Source organism: Salmo salar, chromosome ssa12 (genome assembly GCF_905237065.1).
Source record: "Salmo salar chromosome ssa12, Ssal_v3.1, whole genome shotgun sequence".
NCBI classification, from domain to species: Eukaryota; Metazoa; Chordata; class Actinopteri; order Salmoniformes; family Salmonidae; genus Salmo; species Salmo salar.
Genome location: NC_059453.1, coordinates 49,445,561 through 49,471,104, shown reverse-complemented (window position 1 = coordinate 49,471,104; position 25,544 = coordinate 49,445,561). Strand labels below are relative to the sequence as shown.

At 45.1% G+C, this 25,544-nt stretch overlaps 1 protein-coding gene across 2 annotated transcripts in view; it reads right to left on the bottom strand.

Annotated features, from left to right (window-relative positions):
• The window catches only part of dlgap4b (discs, large (Drosophila) homolog-associated protein 4b), a 212,403-nt gene that overhangs the window by 31,633 nt on the left and 155,226 nt on the right, over positions 1–25,544 (bottom strand). The window contains exons 4-8 of one of the 2 annotated variants that reach the window (XM_014132097.2): positions 15,462–16,873; positions 11,427–11,650; positions 8,154–8,249; positions 4,632–4,794; positions 361–625 (exon numbers count right to left, since the gene is read on the bottom strand). In XM_014132097.2, coding sequence (XP_013987572.1) covers positions 361–625; positions 4,632–4,794; positions 8,154–8,249; positions 11,427–11,650; positions 15,462–16,802 — 2,089 coding nt within the window. In that variant the 5' untranslated portion in view covers positions 16,803–16,873. The remainder of the gene's footprint in view (positions 1–360; positions 626–4,631; positions 4,795–8,153; positions 8,250–11,426; positions 11,651–15,461; positions 16,874–25,544) is intronic. The other variant, XM_045691438.1, reaches the window with a different exon arrangement.

The window sequence follows — 25,544 nt, the reverse complement described above, 5'->3', positions numbered from 1 at the left end:
TTAACCTAGCCTAGCTAACGTTAGCCAGATAACTATTAACCACCTATCCACCTAGCTAGAATTCATAGCATGTCATACATTTGGCAATTTCGTAACATATAATACGAATAGTAATTCGTAACATACTGTATAATACGAAATGGGTGATGGATGTCCACAAATTAATACATACCATACGAAACGTAATATATCATAAATGAGTGTCCCAGATTTACGTACAGAATAATACAAAATGCTCTGAGACCAGGTTGGTGTTCAGAGTGGCGAGTAGTCTGGCAGTAGAAAGCTTATTCTCTCTATAATGATAACCTCAACCATTAGCAGGTAAAAGTGATCAGCCTCTAAGGTAGGCCTACTCACCAGTGCTGGTGCTGTAGGTACGAACAGTAGTGGCGGTTGGCGGCGGCGAATCCGAGTCCACAGAAGCAGTGTCGTCATCCTGCGAGCATCCGGCCTGGATGGCCCGCAGGTAGCTATGGCTACGAGATCGGAAGCACGTGGGCATGGGTAGATCTTGAGGCTCCACTGCCTGGGAATGGGAGCGTGAGAGTGTGTGGGAATCTCGGAACGACGACTCGGGGCAGCTATCCTCGTAGCGTTGGCTCAACATCTCCAGGTCTCGTAGCTGGAAGGAGAAAGACAGGTTGGCATGGGTGGCATAGGTTGGCATCTTGGCATGGGTGGCAGAGTTAGAGAGAGAGGGACAGCGTTGCATGGCTCCTGCTGCTAGCTAGTTCTCCGGACAGTGAAAGAAAGGCATGGTTTGTCTCGGGACCAGAGAGGCATGGTTGTTAGAGATCCATGGATTAAACCTGGGTTCTAATAGTATTTGCATTTTTCAAATACGTTTCCTGTACCTTTTTCAGGTTACCTAGCAAATTGGAACCAATGGAATAGTCCCAAAAGTGCCAACACCACCCATGTAATACTTCAAGCACTCTCACGGAAACACTCAGTGTTTTGAATGAAATCAAATACCATATGAACCAGGTCTGCCATTGAGAGCACAGCTGACTGCGTCTGTTAGAGGAGTGAGCTAATTCCAGTTTTTATTTATTTATTTAGTTTCACCTTTATTTAACCAGGTAGGCCAGTTGAGAACAAGTTTTCATTTATAATTGCCACCTGGCCAAGATAAAGCAAAGCAGTGTGACAAAAACAACAACACATAGTTACACATAAACAAATAGAAAAATCTATGTACAGTGTGTGCAAATGTAGAAGAGTAGGGAGGTAAGGCAATAAATAGGCCATAGAGGCGAAATAATTACAATTTAGCATTAACACTGGAGGGATAGATGTGCAGATGATGATGTGCAAGTAGAGATACTGGGGTGCAAAAGAGCAAGAAGATAAATAACAATATGGGGATGAGGTAGTTGGGTGTGCAATTTACAGATTGTCTGTGTACAGGTACAGTGATCGGTAAGCTGCTCTGACAGCTGATGCTTAAAGTTAGAGAGGGAGATATAAGTCTCCAACTTCAGTGATTTTTGCATTCGTTCCATTGGCAGCAGAGAACTGGAAGGAAAGACGGCCAAAGGAAGTGTTGGTTTTGGGGATGACCAGTGAAATATACCTGCTGGAGCGCGTGCTACGGGTGGGTGTTGCTATGGTGACCAGTGAGCTGAGATAAGGCGGGGCTTTACCTAGCAAAGACTTATAGATGACCTGAAGCCAGTGGGTTTGGCGACGAATATGTAGCGAGGGCCAGCCAACGAGAGCATATAGGTCGCAGTGGTGGGTAGTATATGGGGCTTTGGTGACAAAACGGATGTCACTGTGATAGACTACATCCAGTTTGCTGAGTAGTGTTGGAGGCTATTTTGTAAATGACGTCGCCGAAGTCAAGGATCGGTAGGATAGTCAGTTTTACCGAGGGTGTGTTTGGCAGCATGAGGGAAGGAGTCTTTGTTGCGAAATAGGAAGCTGATTCTAGATTTAATTTTGGATTGGAGATGCTTAATGTGAGTCTGAAAGGAGAGTTTACAGTCTAGCCAGACACCTAGGTATATGTAGTTGCCACATATTCTAAGTCAGAACCGTCTAGAGTAGTGATGCTGGACGGGCGGGCAGGTGCGGGCAGCAATCGGTTGAAGAGCATGCATTTAGTTTTACTAGCATTTAAAAGCAGTTGGAGGCCACGGAAGGAGTGTTGTATGGCATTGAAGCTTGTTTGGAGGTTTGTTAACACAGTGTCCAAAGAAGGGCCAGATGTATACAGAATGTTGTCGTCTGCGTAGAGGTGGATCAGAGAATCACCAGCAGCAAGAGCGACATCATTGATATATACAGAGAAAAGAGTCGGCCCGAGAATTGAACCCTGTGGCACCCCCTTAGAGACTGCCAGAGGTCCGGACAACAGGCCCTCCGATTTGACACACTGAACTCTATCTGAGAAGTAGTTGGTGAACCAGGCGAGGCAGTCATTAGAGAAACCAAGGCTGTTGAGTCTGCCGATAAGAATACGGTGATTAACAGAGTCGAAAGCCTTGGCCAGGTCGATGAAGACTGCTGCACAGTACTGTCTTTTATCGATGGTAGTTATGATATCGTTTGGGACCTTGAGCGTGGCTGAGGTGCACCCATGAGCAGCTCGGAAACCAGATTGCCTAGTGGAGAAGGTACGGTGGGATTCGAAATGGTCAGTGATCTGTTTGTTCACTTGGCTTTCGAAGACTTTCGAAAGGCAGGGCAGGATGGATATAGGTCTGTAACAGTTTGGGTCTAGAGTGTCTCCCACTTGGAAGAGGGGGATGACCGCGGCAGCTTTCCAATCTTTGGGGATATCAGACGATACGAAAGAGAGGTTGAACAGGCTAGTAATAGGGGTTGCATCAATTTTGGCGGATAATTTTAGAAAGAGAGGGTCCAGATTGTCAAGCCCATCTGATTTGTAGGGATCCAGATTTTGCAGCTCTTTCAGAACATCAGCTGTCTGGATTTGGGTGAAGGAGAAGCGGGGGGGGGCTTTGGCATGTTGCTGCGGGGGGTGCAGAGCTGTTGGCCGCAGTAGAGGTAGCCAGGTGGAAAGCATGGCCAGCGGTAGAGAAATACTAATTGAAATTCTCGATTATCGTAGATTTATCGGTGTGACACATTTGGATGGGATGCAATAAAATGCAGTATTAAGGCTGGGTGAGGGGTCAGGAAAGTGCAGCAGTAACACTTTCTCCTGAATCAACTCCTCATAGCAACTTGTCAAAGTCTAAGGCAGTTAAGAAGCTAAGTAAAGCTAACAACCATGCAAACAACTGCCAATTACTTTCAGTATCACTTTGTAAGTATTAATCAAAGATGCCTAACTTCTCATAAAAACGTAGTCATTTGATTGACTTACATTAAATTGGTTCGAAACCAGATTAAAGGAGCAGCAGTGCAAATGAAGGACTCTTGAGATTTGACTGAGGGACATGAACAATCTTTCTAAGAGGCGAGCCTAACACAGTGTTGGAGTGACAGGGACGTGATGAGTATGGTGTTTGAGTTGTCACTTATGCAGTTGGCTCTGTCACATGCTTCAGTAAATCAATGAGCGAGGAGTAACGACAGCTCAGAAAGAGAGAGAGAGAGAGAGAGTGACAGATAAAAAGAGAGAAAGTGAGAGAAAGAGCGAGGGCATGAGATGAGTGAGCGCACGAGATCTATAGCCTGATCCCCGATCTGTTTAGCGCTGTCTTGCCAACTCCCAGGGTCATCGTCATGTTTGTACTGTGCAGCCCCCTTTATAATAACAGCACAATGTGTCATATTAATTGAATGTTATTCTGCTGTTTTTGGTTGATATACAGTCAACTCACAGAAAGGCGTTCTGTACCTTGCAGCTCTGAAGATTAGTAATTTACATGTAAGGCCTAAATCCACACTGATTTTCCTGAATTCATAAAACGTTGTAAATTCCCAAGATGGGGTCAAAATGCTTAATACTAATGGATTTTAAAGCCTAGTTTGACAGGCCTTTTGTAAAAGATGAAAGAGGATCCAGAATCATTCTTCATAACCATGATGACCTAGAAGGATAATGGATCTTTCTGTGTAAATGGAGGAATTAGCTTTTATGGCTCAGAACATTAATATGAGAGACATAATGAAAATTGAGGTTTTTTTTCAATAGGAAAATTATATTATATTGCAGTCATGTCACTGAAGGCTGTTATCAGAGTAATTGCCCATTTGACAAGGCAAACTCTCATTTCGAGGCAAAAGAGGGGCCTCTTGAAAATGACTTGAGTGATTTGCAGGTGGAATGAGTGGAATGCGCTAGGTGATTTTTGAGAGGTGTATAAATGCTCTCTTCTACCTCATTAGAACAGAATCAACTGAGGTGGAGAATTGGAGAGCTAATGTTATACTTCACTCCAAAATCAAAATGTGTCCAATTAAATGTGCCGGAGTCTGGTGTAGAGGTAATTCTCAGCCACCCTCCCATCTGCGCCTTCCTGCATCTAACTCCCTTTCTCTGTACATCCCAACTATTCTGTCACAAAAATAATTCAAAGTACGACAGGGGATCGGAAAGAAGAAAATAAAAAGAGAGTCTAATGCTGAGATAAGCTCAAGACCCACGCCAGTTGTATGACCCCAAAGATGCCCCCCCCCCCCCTCCACCCCCATCACAGGTGACCTCTGACCTGGCCAATGCAGCTGCTCCTGCCCAGGGTGCTGCAGCCGCCACCCTGGCTGAAGTCCTCATCATCCCAGCGGGGGAACAGGGAGCCCCCCACCGGACCCCCCAGACAGTCCAGGTTGTCCAGGCTACGGTTGGTGGACAGCTCTCTCAGAGAGGGAAGACAGCTGAAGAGGACAGGAGGAGGAGGAGGGGAAGAGAGGAGAGGATGGGAGAGTTGACGTGAGAAGACAGGGATGATATCAGAGAGAAGGGAAGGAGAGGAGAGAATGAGCAAAGAATGGAAGAAGTGCCGAGAGGAGTGGGAAAAGGGATTACGAAGGAAAGAAAAGAGAGAAGTAGAGGGGAGGGGCAGACAGGAGATGAAAGGAAGAGAAATTCAGTTTAGGTCGCTTCTCATCCCTGGTTCCATTCATTATCATTTTCATTACCTGTCAGCATCATTGCCCCTATCATGACACCTGTGAATAATGTTTCTCCCATCTCATCTCATTACAATAATATAACCCATATACTGTAGCCCTCAAACACTGCAAAGCCAATGATACACAAGTCAAGCATATGTAAAGTCTTATTCCACGCATCAGGGTGCCAATATCAAAGAATGTGATTACCAAAAGAGAACCTAGTATTTATTTGTCTTTGCTGGCCCACAGTGATAGCGACATGACATTGCACTTTTCAAGTGATTGTGATGATCTTTCCGTACATACAGTTGAAGTCGGAAGTTTACATACACTTAGGTTGGAGTCATTCAAACTCATTTTTCAACCACTCCACAAATTTCTTGTTAACAAACTATAGTTTTGGCAAGTCAGGTATGGACATCTACTTTGTGCATGACACAAGTCATTTTTCCCAAAATAGTTTACAGACAGATTATTTCACTTATAATTCACTCTATCACAATTCCAGTGGGTCAGAAGTTTACATACACTAAGTTAACTGTGCCTTTTAAACAGCTTGGAAAATTCCATAAAATTATGTAATGGCTTTAGAAGCTTCTGATAGGCTAATTGACATCATTTGAGTCAATTGGAGGTGTACTTTTGGATGTATTTCAAGGTCTACCTTCAAACTCAGTGCCTCTTTGCTTGACATCATGGGAAAATCTAAAGAAATCAGCCAAGACCTCAGGAAAAAAAATTGTAGACCACCACAAGACTGGTTCATCCTTGGGAGCAATTTCCAAATGCCTGAAGGTACCACGCTCATCTGTACAAACAATAGTATGCAAGTATAAATGCCATGGGACCACGCAGCTGTCATACCGCTCAGGAAGGAGACGCGTTCTGTCTCCTAGAGATAAACGTACTTTGGTGCGAAAAGTGCAAATCAATCCCAGAACAACAGCAAAGGACCTTGTTAAGATGCTGGAAGAAACAGGTACAAAAGTATTTATATCCACAGTAAAACGAGTCCTATATCGACATAACCTGAAAGGCCGCTCAGCAAGGAAGAAGCCACTGCTCCAAAACCGCCATAAAAAATCCAGACTACGGTTTGCAACTGCACATGGGGACAAAGATTGTACTTTTTAGAGAAATGTCCTCTGGTCTGATGAAACAAAAATAGAACTGCTTGGCCATAATGACCATCGTTATGTTTGGAGGAAAAAGGGGGAGTCTTGCAAGCCAAAGAACACCATCCCAACCGTGTAGCATGGGGGTGGCAGCATCATGTTGTGGGGGTGTTTTGCTGCAGGAGGGACTGGTGCACTTCACAAAATAGATGGCATCATGAGGGAGGAAAATTATGTGGATATATTGAAGCAACATCTCAAGACATCAGTCAGGAAGTTAAAGCCTGGTCGCAAATGGGTCTTCCAAATGGACAATGACCCCAAGCATACTTACAAAGTTGTGGCAAAATGGCTTAAGGACAACAAAGTCAAGGTATTGGAGTGGCCATCACAAAGCTCTGACCTCAATCCTATAGAAAATTTGTGAGCTGAACTGGAAAAGCGTGTGCGAGCAAGGAGGCCTACAAACCTGACTCAGTTACACCAGCTCTGTCAGAAGGAATGGGCCAAAATTCACCCAACTTATTGTGGGAAGCTTGTGGAATGCTACCTGAAACGTTTGACACATGTTAAACAATTTAAAGGCAATGCTACCAAATACTAATTGAGTGTATGTAAACTTCTGTCCCACTGGGTATGTGATGAAAGAAATAAAAGCTGAAATAAATAATTCTTTCTATTATTATTCTGACATTTCACATTCTTAAAATAATGTGGTGATCCTAACTGACCTAAAATAGGGACTTTTTACCAGGATTTAATGTCAGGAATTGTGAAAAACTGAGTTTAAATGTATTTGGCTAAGGTGTATGTAAACTTCCGATTTCAACTGTACAGTCATGACCGAAATTGTATGCTAAATAAATGGGATAATTCTATTATTTTATACTAATACAATTGCTCAGAGAAAGAGATTTTGTTTAAGAAGTGGGTCGTTCCACCAATTCAAGTTGATCACATTTTGAGGGGGATTTCACCTAATTTTAATATTCTGTCATAAAGAGCACATGTTTAATTTCATTAAAAAAATAGTTTTCCCATCTCAGGAGGTTTAATAATAAAAATACTATATTAAGTGCCTGTTAACTGCCAAATAAAGTAACAGGGTTGACCGTAACAGGGTTGACAGTAACAAGGTTGATGATTTAATCTTAAATCAGCCATAAATCCCCTTGTAACAGGGGGAATGGAAGCGTGTTGTGCAACAGGGAGTGGCAATTGAATGCAAGCTTCACAAGGACATTTTAATTGTTAAAATACTAATTTTGTGAAATGAAAAAGGATAGGGGTCAAAATTATTGGCACCCCGGTTTTCAATACTCCGGCACCCTCCTTTTGTGAGGATAACAAGAAAGAAAGAAATTCATAAATTATTTGACCACAAAATAAACTATTTGCAATGGCCATCTCAGTACCCGGACTTGAACCCTATTGAAAACCTGTGTTTGAATTGAAGTGGGCAGTCCATAAGCACAGATGATCAAGGATCTGGTAAGATTCTGTATGGATGAGGGGTTGAAGATCCCTCCCAATGTGTTCTCCAATCTCATAAAACATTTGAGAAAAAGACTCAGTGTCATTATCCTAGCAAGAGGATGGTGCCGGAGTATTGAAAACAGGAGATCCAATCATTTTTAATCATATTTCTCTGAGCAATTGAGCAATATCTTTTTTTTGTTGTCATGACTGTACAGACGGGGATCCCTGGCATGGAAGGCGCCAAGCTGGGCATTGGCACTCCATTCTTTTTTTTGTGGGGGGGGGTACTTCGTGTGAGGGCAGAGGGGGCAGTGGGGGAAGCAAATTAGTTTGGAGGAAAAGGCGGGTGTGGTGGGTGGCATGACGTTGGCGTGGCGTTGGCACTCACGTGGCATGGGTAACCGAAGAGGTGGGCAAGACCTGGGGGGCAGGGGGAGGGGTGACTGATTGATTGGGGCAGCATCCAATCCAGTGCAAGCGTAAGCCTGCCACCTAATGGTGATTAGCTGGCTGCCTAGCACTGACCTGCCCAGTTGGTGCAGAGAGGACACACTGTGCAGAGGAGACCACAGTGCCTCCAGCTCCCCCTGCAGCATGGCGTAATCCAGGGCTCTGCTGCTCCTGCCAACCAGGGTGGAGCAGACCACGGAGGGAGAACAGGGGTTTGGCGTTTGGGTTTTGGCAGGGTGGGGGGGGAGCAGGGTTAGAGTCATTTAGCATGCAGGTTTGAAATCATTTACGTATTTTTATGACATGTCATTTTTTAAGCAACACTCCTGCTACTTTATCATGTTGTGTGTGTTGTCAATATCAACAAAAAGCTGCGTCTATCATGACGTAACAGAATATATTCACTTTTGCTTTGTGATTGCCTGGCCAGTATGCTTATAGCTTGTTGATTTGCTGCCTTCTTGTGGACTAAACATTTACTGTATTCCTGTTCTTGTTACTCTTTTTTTATTTGTATGTTTCCAAATAGTGACTAATGAGTCTACAACAACACGTCCCTATGGAAATACATCTGTGCCAAATTCTATCATGCAAAGGTTTAGGATTTTATTGGCACACATGTAATGCCATATAACCCTGACCTCAGAGAACACAAACCGTACAAACATCTTTTGTTCCTTCAAATCAAAGGAGACATTAGAGGAAACCGTAAAACACAGCAGCTCGCTCATTGTTGATCCCATTCTCTTCGACTATTAATCAAAATGGGTTTCGATTCGTTTCTCATTATGTGAAAATGAATAGGACCCCCAATGCACTGTCCCTCCCTGTGTCTAGCCCAGCGTGTGTCTGTCTGCTTCAGAAAGCATGTAATCTAGAGACAATGAACTAGAAACCCTAGTCAGTCTGTCAGGGGGAGAGGAGGAGACTATAGCCTAGTTTGTGGTGACTCACTATCTGTCTGTGCAGTAGCTGAAGGCGGCATCGTGTGTGTGATGTTCCGAAAATGTTACGGTAAGAGGACTCTATCCTTTCAGGCCAAGCCGCTACGTTGCGGAAATGTTAGTAAATCAACGGTGAGGAAACCATAATCAGAGCTCTGGCATGTGTAGGAGGCAGGAGTCTGACGGTGCTTAATCCCACGCGTGAGTGAGCACAGCTTGTCTGACTGTGTGTGTTAGTCTCTATAGTATGCAAGGCCTGTTTACTGGCATGCCAAAAGCTGGCAGCATGGCCGTCTCCTTCCTGCATGTCACAGCTCTGTTTTGAAATGGTGCCATGGGCTCAGTGTGTGTGTTTGTTTATGTGTGTGTGTGTGTGTGTGTGTGTGTGTGTGTGTGTGTGTGTGTATGCACATCTAAGAGAGAGTGAAAGGATGTGGATGTGTATGCTATGTGACATAGCCTTATTCATCCTTCTCGAGTGGCGCAGCGGTCTAAGGTACTGCATCTCAGTGCTAGAGGCGTCACTACAGACACCCTGGTTCGAAATCCAGGCTGTATCACAACCGGCCGTGATTGGGAGTCCCACAGGGCGGTGCACAATTGGCCCAGCATCGTCTGTGTTTGGCCGGTGTAGGCTGCCATTGTAAATAAGAATTTGTTCTTAACTGACTTGCCTAGTTAAATAAAGATAAAATATATATCATGTAACTGTGTGTGTGTGTGTCTGTCTGCTTGCATGTGGGAGTCTAAGAGAGAGTGAAAGGATGTGTGTATGCTATGCTATGCTTATCCTATACAATGTAATTGAGTTGATACTACACTGAACAAAAATATAAACACAACAGTTTAAAAGATTTTACTGAGATACAGTTCCTATAAGGAAATCAGTCAATTGAAATAAATTAATTCGGCCCATAATCTATGGATTTCACATGACTGGGAATACAGATATGCGTCTGTTGGTCACAGCCTGGAAAAAAAGGTAAGGGTGTGGATCAGAAAACCAGTCTGTATCTGGTGTGAGCTCCATTTGCCTCATGCAGCGCGACACATCTCCTTCAAATTGTTGAACAGGCTGTTGATTGTGGCCTGTGGAATGTTGTTCCACTCCTCTTAAATGGCTTTGTGAAGTTGCTGGATATTGGTGGGAACTGGAACACACTGTCGTACACAATCCAGAGCATCCCAAACATACTCAATGGGTGACATGTCTGGTGAGTATGCAGGCCATGAGGTGATGGCGGTGGATGAATGGCACGACAATGGGCTTCAGGATCTTGTCACGGTATCCCTGTGCATTCAAATTGCCAGTGATAAAATGCAATTGTGTTCGTTGTCTGTAGCTTATGCCTGGCCATACCCAACCACCACCATGGGGCACTCTGTTCATAGCGTTGACATCAGCAAACCGCTCACCCACAAGACGCCATACACGCTGTCTGCCATCTGCCCGGTACAATTGAAACCCGGGATTCATCCATGAAGAGCACACTTCTCCAGCGTGCCAATGGCCATCAAAAGTGAGCATATGCCCACTGAAGTCGGTTATGACGCTGAACTGCAGTCAGGTCAAGACCCTGGTGAGGACAAGGAGCATACAGATGAGCTTCCCTGAGAAGGTTTCTGACAGTTTGTGCAGAAATTATTCTGTTGTGCAAACCCACAGTTTCATCAGCTGTCCGGGTGGCTGGTCTCAGACAATCCCGCAAGTGAAGAAGCCAGATGTGGAGGTCCTCGGTTGGCGTGGTTACACGTGGTCTGCGGTTGTGAGGCCCGGTTGCCAAATTCTCTAAAACGACATTGGAGATGGATTATGGTAAAGAAATAAATGGACATTCCTCCAATCATCATGTCAGTTGCGTGCTCCCTCAAAAATGTTGACATTTGTGGCATTGTTGCACATTTTAGGTGGCCTTTTATTGTCCCCAGCACAAGGTGCACCTGTTTAATCATCATACTGTTTAATCAGCTTCTTGATATGCCACTGTCAGGTAGATGGATTATCTTGGCAAAGGAGAAATGCTCACTAACAGGGATGTAAACACATTTGTGCACAACATTTTAGAGAAATAAGCTTTTTGTGCGTATAGAACATTTCTGGGATCTTTTTTTTCAGCTCATGAAACATGGGACCAACACTTTACATGTTGCATTTATATTTTTGTTCAGTGTAGTTTGGGTTTGCGTCAACTTGAATGTGTTATAAAGTCTACAAACTCTATGTCAGCAAGGCAGAATTGATGAAATCCATGTGGGATACTTTAGCGCTGAGCTTACTTGTCATGACAGAATTGATATTAGCATGGGTTTCCTTCCAATTGAAAGTCTACATGTTAGTATGCTGACATGAATGCATGTTTGCCTGAATTAATGTCCATGTGGGATACTTTGGTGCTGAGCTTACTTGCGTGACGGTAGCTGGTCGCTCAGAGACTGCTGGGTGGCCCTGAGGTAGCTCTGGCGGCGGGCGGCCATTTTGGGCGAGGGCTTGATGCTGCCGTCTGAGTCGTCGCTGTCCTCCAGGTCACCCATGGCCTTCACGTAGCTGCCACTCCGCATGCGCCTGCATGGGATCTCGTTGGCTCCGGCTCCTCCACCGCTCCGACCCAGCGTGTTACTCCAGTCCCCCTACAAGCAGCAGTCCATATATATATATATTCTTATATATGACAATATAGCATTATGTAATTTATATTGAGATGATCGTGTGTGTATTGTGATATTCACATAATATCATTTGTTTTGCTGAATTCATTCAGTAATCTAAAGTATCTACATTATGTTCTAAAGACCCACAACAGATCTCTGAGGGACCCCATCCTACTTTTCTTGACCATAGCTATGGTGTTATCGATTACACATGTAAAAAAATGTTTTGAATAAAACAAAAATGAAATTAAATCATTAGGAATGCTATAGGGCTGTTCCATTTGACAAACTCCTCCCTCAATATCTTTACTTTGAAAACCAAGGAAAAACTATTTGTATCAAAACAATTCTATGGGTAGACATCGATAAAAAAAAAAAAAATGCATGTTAATGTCACATGGATAAATGTCAAGACATGAAGTCATAAAGTCAGGCTGATAAAATGGAAGATGCACAGTAATCATACCAAACTGGTAGACGGGGCCATATCTTAGTGAAATAAACTGAGGAAACTGAAAAACAAGACAAGCTGACAGACAGTGGAGGAATAGTCAATCTAACACTCAAATGGTCCAACACATATAGTAGGTTTATTGTAGTCACAAGGCTACAGATTTTTGTCAGACCTGAAAAACTGTCTGGACAGTAAATATATTTGTTGGAATATTTAACCCTAAAAGTGCCAACAAGGGTCAAAATTTTGACCCTCAAGTGGTGAAACATAGCAATTTCAGACACCCCCCCCCCAATTTACCATGATTTGTGTGTTAACATAATAATCTCTATTTTGTGTACTTGTTTTGCGTGACTAAACTGAAAATGTAGACTCAATAGTAAACTTAGTGATAAAAGCACCACGTTTGTACCCTGAAAAGATATACAGGGGATTTAAAAAGTCTACACACCCCTGTTAAAATGCCAGGTTTTTGTGATGTAAAATAATGAGACAAAGATAAATCATGTCAGAGCTTTTTCCACCTTTAATGTGACCTATAACGTGAACAATTCAATTGAAAAACAAACTGAAATCTTTGAGGGGGAAAAATAAAAAAAATTCAAAACTCACAATAACCTGGTTGCATAAGTGTGCTCACCCTTAAACTAATACTTTGTTGAAGCACCTTTTGATTTTATTACAGCACTCAGTCTTTTTGGGTAGGAGTCTATTAGCATGGCACATCTTTATGTGGCAATATTTGCCCACTCTTCTTTGCAAAAGCGCTCCAAATCTGTCAGATTGCGAGGACATCTCCTGTGCACAGCCCTCTTCACCCCAGAGATGTTCAATTGGATTCAGGTCTGGGCTCTGGCTGGGCCATTCCAAAACGTTAATCTTCTTCTGGTGAAGCCATGCTTCCGTGGATTTGGATGTGCGCTTTGGGTCGTTGTCGTGGTGAAAGGTGAACTTCCTCTTCAGCTTTATAACGGACACCTGAAGGTTGTGTGCCAAAATTGCCCGGTATTTGGAACTGTTCATAATTCCCTCCACCCTGACTAAGGCCCCGGTTCCAGCTGAAGAAAAACAGCCCCAAAGCATGATGCTGCCACCACCATGCTTCACTGTGGGTGTGGTGTTCTTTGGGTGATGTGCAGTGTTGTTTTTGCGCCAAACATACCTTTTGGAATTATGGCCAAAAAGTTCAACCTTGGTTTCATCAGACCATAACACATTTTCCCACGTGCTTTTGGGGGACTTGATGTTTGTTTTTGCAAACTTCTGCCGGGCTTGGATGTTTTTCATTGAAAGCCCATTCATGATAGCCCATTCATATGAAGAATACGGGAGATTGTTGTCACATGTAGCACACAGCCAGTACTTGGCAGAAATTCCTGCAGTTCCTTTAATGTTGCTGTAGGCCTCTTGGAAGCCTCCCTGACCAGTTTTCTCCTCGTCTTTTCATACATTTTGGAGGGACGTCCAGTTCTTGGTAATGTCTCTGTGGTGCCATATTTTCTCCACTTGATGATGACTGTCTTCACTGTGTTCCATGGTATATGTAATGCTTTGGAAATTATGTTGTACCCTTCTCCTGACTGGTATCTTTCAACAATGAGATCCCTCTGATGCTTTCGAAGTTCTCTGCAGACCATGGCTTATGCTCTGAGATGCAACTAAGAAAATGTCAGGAAAATCCTACTAGAACAGCTGAACTTTATTTGTGATTAATCAGAGTCACTTTAAATGATGGCAGGTGTGTAATGACTTCTATTTAACATGAGTTTGAATGTGATTGGTTAATTCTGAACACAGCCACATCCCCAGTTATAAGAAGGTGTGCACACTTATGCAACCAGGTTATTGTAAGGTTTTTATTTTTCACTTTTACCCCTCGAAGATTTCAGTTTGTTTTTCAATTGAATTGTTCACATTATAGATCACATTAACAGTAGAAAAAGTTCTGACATGATTTATCTTTGTCTCATTCTTTTACATCACAAAAACCTGGCATTTTAACAGGGGTGTGTAGACTTTTTATATCCACTGTAGATATAGAATACCATAGTATCATAACAAAGTCATAATACCCATAAAACCTAGCGGTCAAACAGCAAAATGGTTCCAATAGTTTGGACCCCCCCCCAAAAAATGCCATATTACAACATATGTGTTGTGATAATTGCGTTGTTTGCTCTATAACCTGTTAATTCATATGCCTTCCGACCGTGATATATAGGCCTAAAGGCCGAGACAATAAGAAGACACAGTGGCAGGATACATTCAACCACACCTTTGTTTCATCACAAAACCGGATAGCAACCTCTGTCCAGTGAAGTCCACTAAACATATTGCATGTACAGTAACAGACACTTACATGACCTACAGCATGGTGTTTCTAAAATCCCCTATGGAAAAAATGAATGGTGGTAAAACGATTGTGTAACGGTCATCGAAGGGAGTAGACCAAGGCGCAGCGGGTTGAGTGCTCATTTTTAACTTTTATTGAACACGTAAACAAAACAAGAACCGAACGACAGCTTAACAGTGCCGTCAGGTACACAACACTAGACTGAAAACAACCTCCCACAAACACAAGCTGAAAAACCTCTACTAAATAGGACCTCCAATCAGAGGCAACAAGAAACAACAAAAACCCTAAACATAGAAATAGAAAAACTAGACACGGACATAGAAATATACTAACATAGAACATATACCAAAACCCCCGAAACACATAAAACAAACACCCCCTGCCACGCCCTGACCAAACTACAATAACAAACAACCTCTTTTACTGGTCAGGACGTGACAGATTGGAACCATTTCACTGTTCGACCTCTAGGTTTCATGGGTATTATGTGGGGCTCTACGCAGTGGTGTAAAGTACTTAAGTAAAATACTTTAAAGTGATACTTAAGTCGTTTTTGGGGGTATCTGTACTTTACCATTTATATTTTGGACAACTTTTACTTCACTACACTAAATTATGTCTGAGTGTTGGAGTGTGCCCCCTGAAACCATACAAAAACGTTTATTTTGAAACATGAAATTTGACTATAAATGTGTAATTCTTTTCAAAATATATGCTTATTTTGGGGAATTTAAACTATTTACTTGTGTTACAAAATGTTAACAAAAGAAAAAGTGTTATTGTTTGACAGAAAGTGTCTTTTTGTCATAATTTCCAATTTGAGGTAAAAAATGACCCCTTTTAACATCTAAATATGTTGCCACTTTTAGGGTTGTGTCCACTATGACTTATTCTATCTCTCCACAATTTCTTTATGTCCAGCACTTCATTTGATATGATGATATCCATTTGACAACAGACATTTTTTAGATACTACTCACCTGTCGGCCCACTTGCAGGTAGTGGCAGGCCAGCTCCTGCTGGCATGACTTGGACTTGAGCATGGACCGGTCCAGGGTGGCCGAGTGGCCCTTCTGCAGCACCTGTCTGGGCTGACCCAGGGTCAGCGTCGACCACGAACCCCCCTTCATAAAGTCATTACTGTTCACCCCCATGCTGATCCCACCTCCACCTCCTCCTCCGCCCCCACCTCCGCCCCCGGGTCCTGGCAGTGCCTGTTGGTACTTTATGACCTCGTTGTTGCTCTTGGATGAGCTGATGGTGTTGTATCCGCTGTGGACCACGTAGCGGCTCTGCTGCCCCTGCTGCTGCTGTAGTGCCCCCTGCTGGGAATCGTAGGCAGTACCGTGGGTGGCGTGCTGGGTGGCATGCGGTGTGGGTCGTCCCAGTGTCATGGCTATGGGGTTGCGGTAGTTGCTGAGGTCCGCACTGTCCAGGTCGTCCGAGCTCCAGTAGCCCGACATGTTGGAGCGTGGCCGCCGCTTGCCCGTCCCGCCCCCGTCTGACTTGGACCCGCCCCGGTCTTTGCTCTTTGCTCGCTGGTCCCGCTTCCCACCGTCCTCGGTCCCGGATGAGGTCCCGCCGCTGCCACTTCCTGCCCCCGAACGCCCGTTGACACCCTTGAGGTTGTGGCCATCCATGGACTGTGACTTGGCGAAGAGCTTCTGGACGGAGCACACCAGGTTACGGATGCGCCCAGGGCTGTCGGTGCGCTGCTTGGAGGCGGCGGAGAGGGCGGCCGATGTGCTTCGGTGGAACTGCAGTGTGCTGAAGCCATCTCTGGGCCCCCCAGGCAGCTGCTTGTCCAACTGGTCCAGCAAGTTAGGCGCCAGCTGCCGGTTCATCTTGGCCCCGCCGGAGATGGTGGCAGAACCGCTGGTGATCATGGACCCCCGGCTGCTCTGCAGGCCCCCCATGCCACTCGAGCCATGCATCCCTATGCCCATCCCCATGCCCATGGACATGGAGGTGCCCAGGGTTCCCGTGCTAATGCCCCCGATGCTGTCCCCCTGCGGCGGGGAGAAGTCGGACGGGTCGTAGTTGGCGTTGTAATGGATGCGGGGGAAGGTGCTGCTGTTGGACAGCTGGTTGTTGAGGGGGAGAGAGTAGTCCGGGGGCAGGGAGCCCTGATTGTAGTGGTGGTCCACAGAGCGGTTGTAGTGGTGCGGGTCCATGGTGCCGTAGTGGTCCATGCTGGTGGGGCTGAGAAGGTAGGGGCTCCGAGGCAGTGTGGAGGCCTGGTGGGGGTACAGGGGCTCTGGGGGGCCCTGGGTGGGGTCGCAGGAGTCGGAGCGATTGCGGTTGGCTCCTAACCCTTTCATGGTGATCAGGAGGGGCCCCCTTCTAGAAGACTCCCCAGCCAGGGAGAGACGAGGGGCCTGGAGGATGACTCCTGGAAAACAGAGAGAGAGAGAGAGAGGGGGGGAGGGGTCATCTTCTACCCAGACAGACACACACCATTTCTTACATGCAATACATACGCACAGGCAAACAAACACCCCCATTTATGCTCGCAGACAGACTAGCACTGTGAAATATTTTCATCTCAATGAGCCAACACCCCACAGCCTCCCACGGAGAACATCAGTCTTCAAATGTTAAAATGTTGGAAATAGATAGGAACAACAAGACTAGAAACAATGCAATGTTGCAACCAGTGGGTCAGAAGGTTTGTTTTGTCGACAATTGCTGGCAGCCACAAACAGCTACAGCTACATCCATGGCATTGTAGAGTTATACTTTCAACTGACGAGAGCACAGAAAACAACACAAGGAAAATTGTGACTATTGGCAATTCATCTCTCCTTATCAACATTTCTTGACGAGATAAACATAACCTGACATTGTAATCTGATTGAAGTTGTGTGTGTTTGTGTGTGTGTGTGTGAGAGAGCGAGAGAGAGAGAGAGAGAGAGTGTGTGTGTGTGTGTGTGTGTGTGTGTGTGTGTGTGTGTGTGTGTGTGTGTGTGTGTGTGTGTGGATAGCGTGCGTTTTTCTGGGTGTGTGCATGGGGATGGGATGTTGTTGTCATTGCTCTCGGCATAGCATGAAACCTCCACCTCGTCCAACATCAAACCTCCACCTCGCTTCTGTTCCACTCTGATAGCAACACCTCCTGCTACCAACTATCCTCCACAGCCGGGAGGTACCCAGTGCCTTATCACCAGGAGAGCCCTTACCTCCGGGTAGACCCCTTCCTCCTCCCAGCTTCCCATCTGTCTCTTCCTCGCCAGTCTCCAATACATGAGAGCTTTTCCAGCGGGCATCCCTGGCACAGGGCACCAAGACCGGCACGCCCAGTGGTATTGTGATGAGGGTTAAGAGGATTGGTGGCAGGGGGTGGCAGATGGGGATTGGCTGTTTGGTGCCCCGCCGCCCGCCTGCCCAGCCCAAGACGGTCTGTGCCAGTGCCCTGCCTGGCAAGGTGGTTAATGCTCGCCATTGCAAAGGGATGGAGCTTTACGGAAGGATGGTTTACGGGGTCAACAATGAGTATCTAATACACTGTAAGTTATGTCTGATTTATCTGTGTTTTCTTTATGTAACATGGGTCTGATTGATCTATTAGGGGAATGGTTAAATAAAGAAATACAGAGTAACTGTCTCTGTTGTCTCCTGTGTCTCTATATGCACTCTCAAAAACTGCAGGTACGTACAGACACAATAAGCTCCTTTACAACCTCTTGTGGAATACAATCATTTGGTGTAAACATAAAATGCTTTCACCATGTTGTTGCTACAGTATGGCGTTGACAGACTGTGTACAGATTGTCTGTACTGCACACAGTTTTTATTCCTCTCAAAGAGATCTCACCTACTGTAGTTTATGGCTGTGGGCACAAGGCCAGTATTGGATAAGAAGGACACCAATCAGAATTGATATTTACCACGGAGTACGTTTTTGACTGCAAACACTTTCTGATTGGCTGTAACGGATTAGTTACAGGGGAAAATAAACTTGTATGGTTAGAGGGAAACAAAACTAAGGATGCAGGGCGCAGCACATTGCTTCAGCTCCAACAGTCACAAGAGGAGGCAGCAATTCACAGATTATTTAACAGCAGTAAAAGTGAGCATTCAGTTTAAATACATTAGTAATAAAATGTGTTCAATTTTCTACAACAATCTACTCTACAATATTTGAATAACTGTAGCAACTGTTTTATTAACGGTATCATGCCAGGTCTTTATGCACAAATAATCAATTGCCTCACTATTTACTACACAATGCTATGTCAAACAAAAGAGTCCTGTGATAATAGAGTCCTGTTTCTTGGGAAAGTCAACAATCACATTCTCATTTGTGTAAAGCAAAAACAAGAATGATCACCAAAAATGTGCACCCCTTTGGGTCCCCAGGACCAGGATTAAGAAACACTGCCCCGAGGAGCTGCTTGGCCTTTAAAACACCAACGGTGTGTTTTGTTGGTAAAACGTCTTGCTATGTTTGGCGACAGTGTACTGAACTACGTGTTTTCTTACAACTGAGATACGTTCGCTCGATGGGCATGAAGGGGTGTGGACCGGAAGCAACTAATTCCTGGCTTGCTTAAAATCCTGCTGAAGCGGAGTGCACTATACACAGTCATCCAATCAACAGCAAGGGTGACAATACTCCTCAATGTTCTGTTTACATAAACATTTGCTACATTTCCCTCTTTCTGAATGCAGCAGGTGTAGTAGGCCAAAGGTATTTTAGTCGGGATATATAGTATGTGTACACTATATATTTAGTGGTATTAAAAGTATTGAATGGGGGAGTAGGTTTTTATAGGGGTGTATGTATCGAAGGTGTATGCATTTAGTGAGTGTGTGTTTATAGGGAATGGATCTACAACTCAAAAGAACAGGGAGTTCTGCTACTTTACAATTGAAAATGGACTTGGAACAGCAAAGTCAAGGGAATTAAACAAGTTAAGTTTAAGCCTGTAGCTGTATGTTTTGTTTGGTGTGTTTTATGTTTTACATATGTATGGGGTCAATAACGAGTATCTAAAACACTGCAAGGTCTGTCTGATTTATCAATGATTTCTTGGATGCAAAAAGGGTCAGATTAATCTATTTGGTGAATGGTTAAATCAATAAATAAAAAGTGGAACTGTCTCTAGTCTGTTGTCTCTTGTGGCTCTCTACACACTCTGAAAAACTGTCAGGATGTTGTTTCTTATGGTCTGATAGTATGGTCCTCTGTAGCTCAGTTGTGAGAGCATGGTGCTTGCAATGCCAGGACAATGGGTTTGATTCTCGGGACCACCCATCCATAGAATGTGTGCACGCATGACTAAGTTGCTTTGGATAAAAGTGTCTGTTAAATGATATATATTATTATATCAAAATGTTATTAAGTATCAAGTTGATAGCTCTGATCAACTAATAAAAGTGAATTGGATTCTGACTGGCCCACGCAGGAAGAGCTAATTTGGCTGGCAAAATTGCGTCATTTATCAATGTAACTAGGGTGGAAATAATATAAGACATACATTTTCTTACTCTCCATTAAATAATCTCATGCTAACAACCTTGTACGCCCATAAAGAGGGAAGCAGAAAATATGATAATTGTACTACCACGCTGACTGAAAATGACAGCAACAGACAAATAAATCACACATTATATCTCCATTCATTTACAGCCCCATGTAAATGGAGTGTGATTTTCTAGCAGGCAAATGAGATGAATGATTCTGAAGGTGCAGCTAGAATACACGCACACATACACACAGGCGCACAAACGCATTCACAAACAGGAAAGAATGCACACACATACACACACGCTGGATAACCCAGCTCCCAGAGAGTAGTCTAACTCATCTGTATACGCTAACGATTGGCTTAGCGTATCTCTCCCCACACAACCGACTGCCACTTCTATCCCACCGCAATTAGCATGCGACAGACTCATGCTCATTTAACGTCATTATCAGAGAACTGTTTAAATACAATCTCTCTGATAATAGTTAGCCCAGAGGGTCAACTCCTCACTATCAATTCACAGCACATTTAGCTGACTGTCTCATATCACATCCTGCCACACTGCTTGGCTTGGCTTAGCGTAGCCTAGCGTAGCCTCCTGAATGCTAATCAGCATTGTCCTCTGTGACAAGAATAAGTGTAGGGTATACGTGCTGTAGTGGAGGGAACTTCTAGCGCGCGTTTACTGTGAACACTGAGGCTGTACCCACTTTAAGGTACAGTTTCAGACAGTGGTCAAGTAGGCTACTGTGGCTATTTGATCATAATGTAGGTCTTCCAGAGTGGCCTACCATCAAAAACAATGGAGACAATGTATCCCATAACATTTTAACATGGAAATAGCTCTTCTATAATTTAGCCAACAGTAGCAGCCAATGTGTGGTGTTCAATGTAGGCCTATATTCCATGATACTTTTGGGCTTGACGTTAACATGTTTAACCACTTGTCCTTCAGACAAGGAGGTGACTGAAAATGTTGTTGTGTTTGATGCAAGAACACACTTTACAAAATAAAATGTATTATTATTCCCATACCATTATTACAGAGAATCAGACAATTTATGCTACCCTCTGCCTATTGGCTGCCTAGCTTATTCAAGCCTGTCTCAAAATACAACACTGCCCCTTTAATACCAAAAAAGTTCTCCCACAAATCTCCCACAAAATGACAAACACAAACACACCCTAATATATAGGACTCTCAATCAAAGGCAAAGAGAAAACACCTGCCTTCAATTGAGAGTCCCAACCCCAATTAACCAACCATAGAAACACACTCACTAGACTACACATAGAAATACATAAACATAGACCATAAACCAAAAAACCCGGAAATACTAAATCAAACGCCCTTCTACCAAAACACGACCCCGAACCACATAAAACAAATACCCACTGCCACGTCCTGACCAAACTACAATAACAATTAACCCTTATACTGGCCAGGACGTGACAGTACCCCCCCTAAAGGTGCTAACCCCGGAAGCACCTCAAGAAAAACAAAAACCCCAAACAACAACAAAAATCCCCCTAAACTAAAGGGAGGGAAGGGAGGGTGGCTGCCGTCACCGACGGCACTTGTGCTACACCCCCCCTCCCCAACCCACCTATGCAGGTGGTGGTTCAGGCTCCGGCCTATTGTCCTCCAGAGTGCCGACCCCAATCAGCCTCGGACCGTAGGCAGACTCCCCCTGCTCTGGATCATGGGCAGACCACCACCTCTCCACCCTGTATGCAGACTCAACAATTATACAGTTAATCAAACGCCCTTTTAAATTGTCAGGCTTACTCAGTTCAGGGTTGCTGCTAAACTCCCTTGGTTTTGGGTTATCAGCAGACTCTGGGCCGATGGGCCACTCTGGCAGCTCCGGGCAGTCTGGCCACTCTGGCAGCTCCGGGCAGTCTGGCCACTCTGGCAGCTCCGGGCAGTCTGGCCACTCTGGCAGCTCCGGGCAGAGTGGCCAGCTCCGGGCAGCTCCGGGCAGCTCCGGGCAGTCTGGCCACTCTGGCAGCTCCGGGCAGTCTGGCCACTCTGGCAGCTCCGGGCAGTCTGGCCACTCTGGCAGCTCCGGGCAGTCTGGCCACTCTGGCAGCTCCTGACTAGTGGGTGGCTCCGGCGACTCCTGACTGGTGGGCGGCTCCGGCGACTCCTGACTGACGGGCGGCTCCGGCGACTCCTGACTGACGGGCGGCTCCGGCGACTCCTGACTGACGGGCGGCTCCGGCGACTCCTGACTGACGGGCGGCTCCGGCGACTCCTGACTGACGGGCGGCTCCGGCGACTCCTGACTGACGGGCGGCTCCGGCGACTCCTGACTGACGGGCGGCTCCGGCGACTCCTGACTGACGGGCGGCTCCGGCGACTCCTGACTGACGGGCGGCTCCGGCGACTCCTGACTGACGGGCAGCTCCAGCGACTCCTGACTGACGGGCAGCTCCGGCGACTCCTGACTGACGGGCAGCTCTGGCGACTCTTGACTGACGGGCAGCTCTGGCGACTCTTGACTGACGGGCAGCCCTGGCGACTCTTGACTGACGGGCAGCCCTGGCGACGTCGGACTGGGATGACACACTTGAAACCTGGTGCGTGGTGCTGGTACTGGACGTACCAGCCTGGGAACACGCACCTCCAGGCTAGTGCGGGGAGCGGGAACAGGACGAGTCGGACTGGGCTGACACACTTGAAGCCTGGTGCGTGGTGCTGGTACTGGACGTATCGGCTTGGGAACACGCACCTCCAGGCTAGTGCGGGGAGCAGGAACAGGACGAGTCAGACTGGGCTGATGCACTAAAAGCCCGATGCGTGGCGCTGGTACTGGAGGTATCGGCTTGGGAACACGCACCTCCAGGCTAGTGCGGGGAGCGGGAACAGGACGAGTCGGACTGGGCTGACAAACTGGATGCCTGGTGCGTGGTGCTGGTATTATCTTCACCAGACAGCTAGCACGCACCTCAGGACTATTAATAAACGCTACTCCAGGTGATAACATTAGGACACGCTCTGTAGGGCGAATGTCGTGCCTAAAACACCAACACAGTAGCTCTCTCATCCTTTTCTCCTCCAATTTTCCCATCAACTCCCTTATAGTCTCTGTTTCTCTTTCCTCCACTTTTCCCCTCACTAGCTCTGGTTCCATCCTCGGCTCCGCCGATCTGTCCGTGTGCCCCCCCCCCAAAAAAAATTATTGGGGCTGCCTCTCCGGTTTCCGAAACTCCTCCATAGCCCTGGAAACGCTCAACCTTATTTCTGTCCATGTCCATCCTTCCTCCTCGTCCATATACTGAGCGTGCCGCTCCTCTCTCCTCTGCTTGGTCTTGGTTTGGTGGGAGATTCTGTCACAGTTGTCGTAGTGATGAGACCAAAACGCAGCAGGTATGTGTATGCTCATCTTGACGTTTAATGAATTCAAAATGAACACCAAAATAACAAAAGAACTAACGATCAACAAAACAGTCTGGCAAGGCACAAGGCTAAACACAGAACAATCTCCCACAAAATGACAAACACAAACACACCCTAATATATAGGACTCTCAATCAAAGGCAAAGAGAAAACACCTGCCTTCAATTGAGAGTCCCAACCCCAATTAACCAACCATAGAAACACACTCACTAGACTACACATAGAAATACATAAACATAGACCATAAACCAAAAAACCCGGAAATACTAAATCAAACGCCCTTCTACCAAAACACGACCCCGAACCACATAAAACAAATACCCACTGTCACGTCCTGACCAAACTACAATAACAATTAACCCTTATACTGGCCAGGACGTGACAGATATAAAGAAATGTGCACACTTGGCTACATACAGCTCTCGCTTTGATCACAAAACAAGCGCATCTACTCACAACCGCTCATGCTGTAAACACAGTCCAGTCCAAAGGGAATTGCACAGATCCATATGGCAATGGTCTATTTGCATATAGGCCTACTGCAGCTCTGATTGGTTATGCAGCACCGATCTGTGTAGAGTACGGGCTAAGTTGTGCCTGTTAATGTAATAGAATCCTACTCCAATGCGTTCTGCCTAGAACAAAATCTGTTGCATAGTTAGTTTTGTTTCTATATGTTGCATTGAAAGTGGCTAATATTGCGTTGATTCGATCACAATTCACCCAGTAAAGGGAAATGTGGATAGTGTTAACAAAAGAGGAAAACTCTAGAAAGTTGAGTGAAGTTCAATCTCGTGCTTCTCTGCACGGGCTGATATTTCTTCTGCATGGCAGTTTTGGGGGAGGTAGTGTAGGGGAGGTATATGCTGTATCAATTAATAAGGCTGATAGAACAGATCAGAATTATTAGCTTAAAATGTTGATAAACTATTGTTTTTCACATTTTAAGCGCAACTATGTGCACACGGTGGTAAGTACAAATGGTTTCCTGGACAGAGATAGAAATATCTGATAGAAATTTAGAAAGAGGGGCGATCTAAAGATGCAACTATTCTATCATGGGTTGCTAACATGACTAGGATAATGGCTTTGGCTTAAACAACGAAAGAAAGTTGATTTGAAAACCAATAGAACAGGAGAGCGCATATACAATACAATATCAACTCGTCTGTAAAACCTGCACTTGTATGTCAATGATACTGCTGTGTATGCTATTGCACCCACGGTCAACCAGGCTCCCATCTCAACTACAGTCTGCCTTCATTGTGTAACAGAGACACTTTATTGACCTGAAATTAGTATTGAATGCAGGTAAAACGAAATATATGTTGTTCTCTTGACCACATAAAACTAACTCTGATGATAGAATACAGTGCCTTTTGGAAAGTATTCAGACCCCTTGACTTTTTCACATTTTGTTACGTTACAGTCTTATTCTAAAATGGATTTTAAAAAAATCCTCAGCAATCTACACAAAATACCCCATAATGACAACGCAAATAAAAACAGAAATGCCTTATTTACATAAGTATTCAGACCCTTCGCTATGAGATTCGAAATTGAGCTCAGGTGCATCCTGTTTCCATTGATCATCCTTGAGATGTTTCTACAACTTCATTGGAGTCCACCTGTTGTACATTCAATTGATTGGACATTATTTGGAAGGGCACATACCTGTCTATATAAGGTCCTGCAGTTGACAGTGCATGTCAGAGCAAAAACTAAGTCATGAAGTTTGAAGGCAATGTCCGTAGTGGTCTGAGACAGGATTGTGTTGAGGCACAGATCTGGGGAAGGGTACCAAAACATTTCTGCAGCATTGTAGGTCCCCAAGAACACAGTGGTCTCCATCTTTCTTAAATGGAGGAAGTTTGGAACCATCAAGATTCGTCCTAGAGCTGGTCGCCCGGCCAAACTGAGCAATTGGGGGAGAAGGACCGTGGTCAGGGAGGTGACCAAGAACCAGATGGTCACTCTGACAGAGGTCTAGTTCCTATGTGGAGATGGGAGAACCTTCGAGAAGGACAACCATCTCTGCAGCACTCCACCAATCAGGCCTTTATGGTAGAGTGGCCAGACGGAAGCCACTCCTCAGTAAAAAGGCACGTCAGCCCACTTGGAGTTTGCCAAAAGGCATCTAAAGACTCTCAGACCATGAGAAACAATATGCTCTGGTCTGATGAAACTGA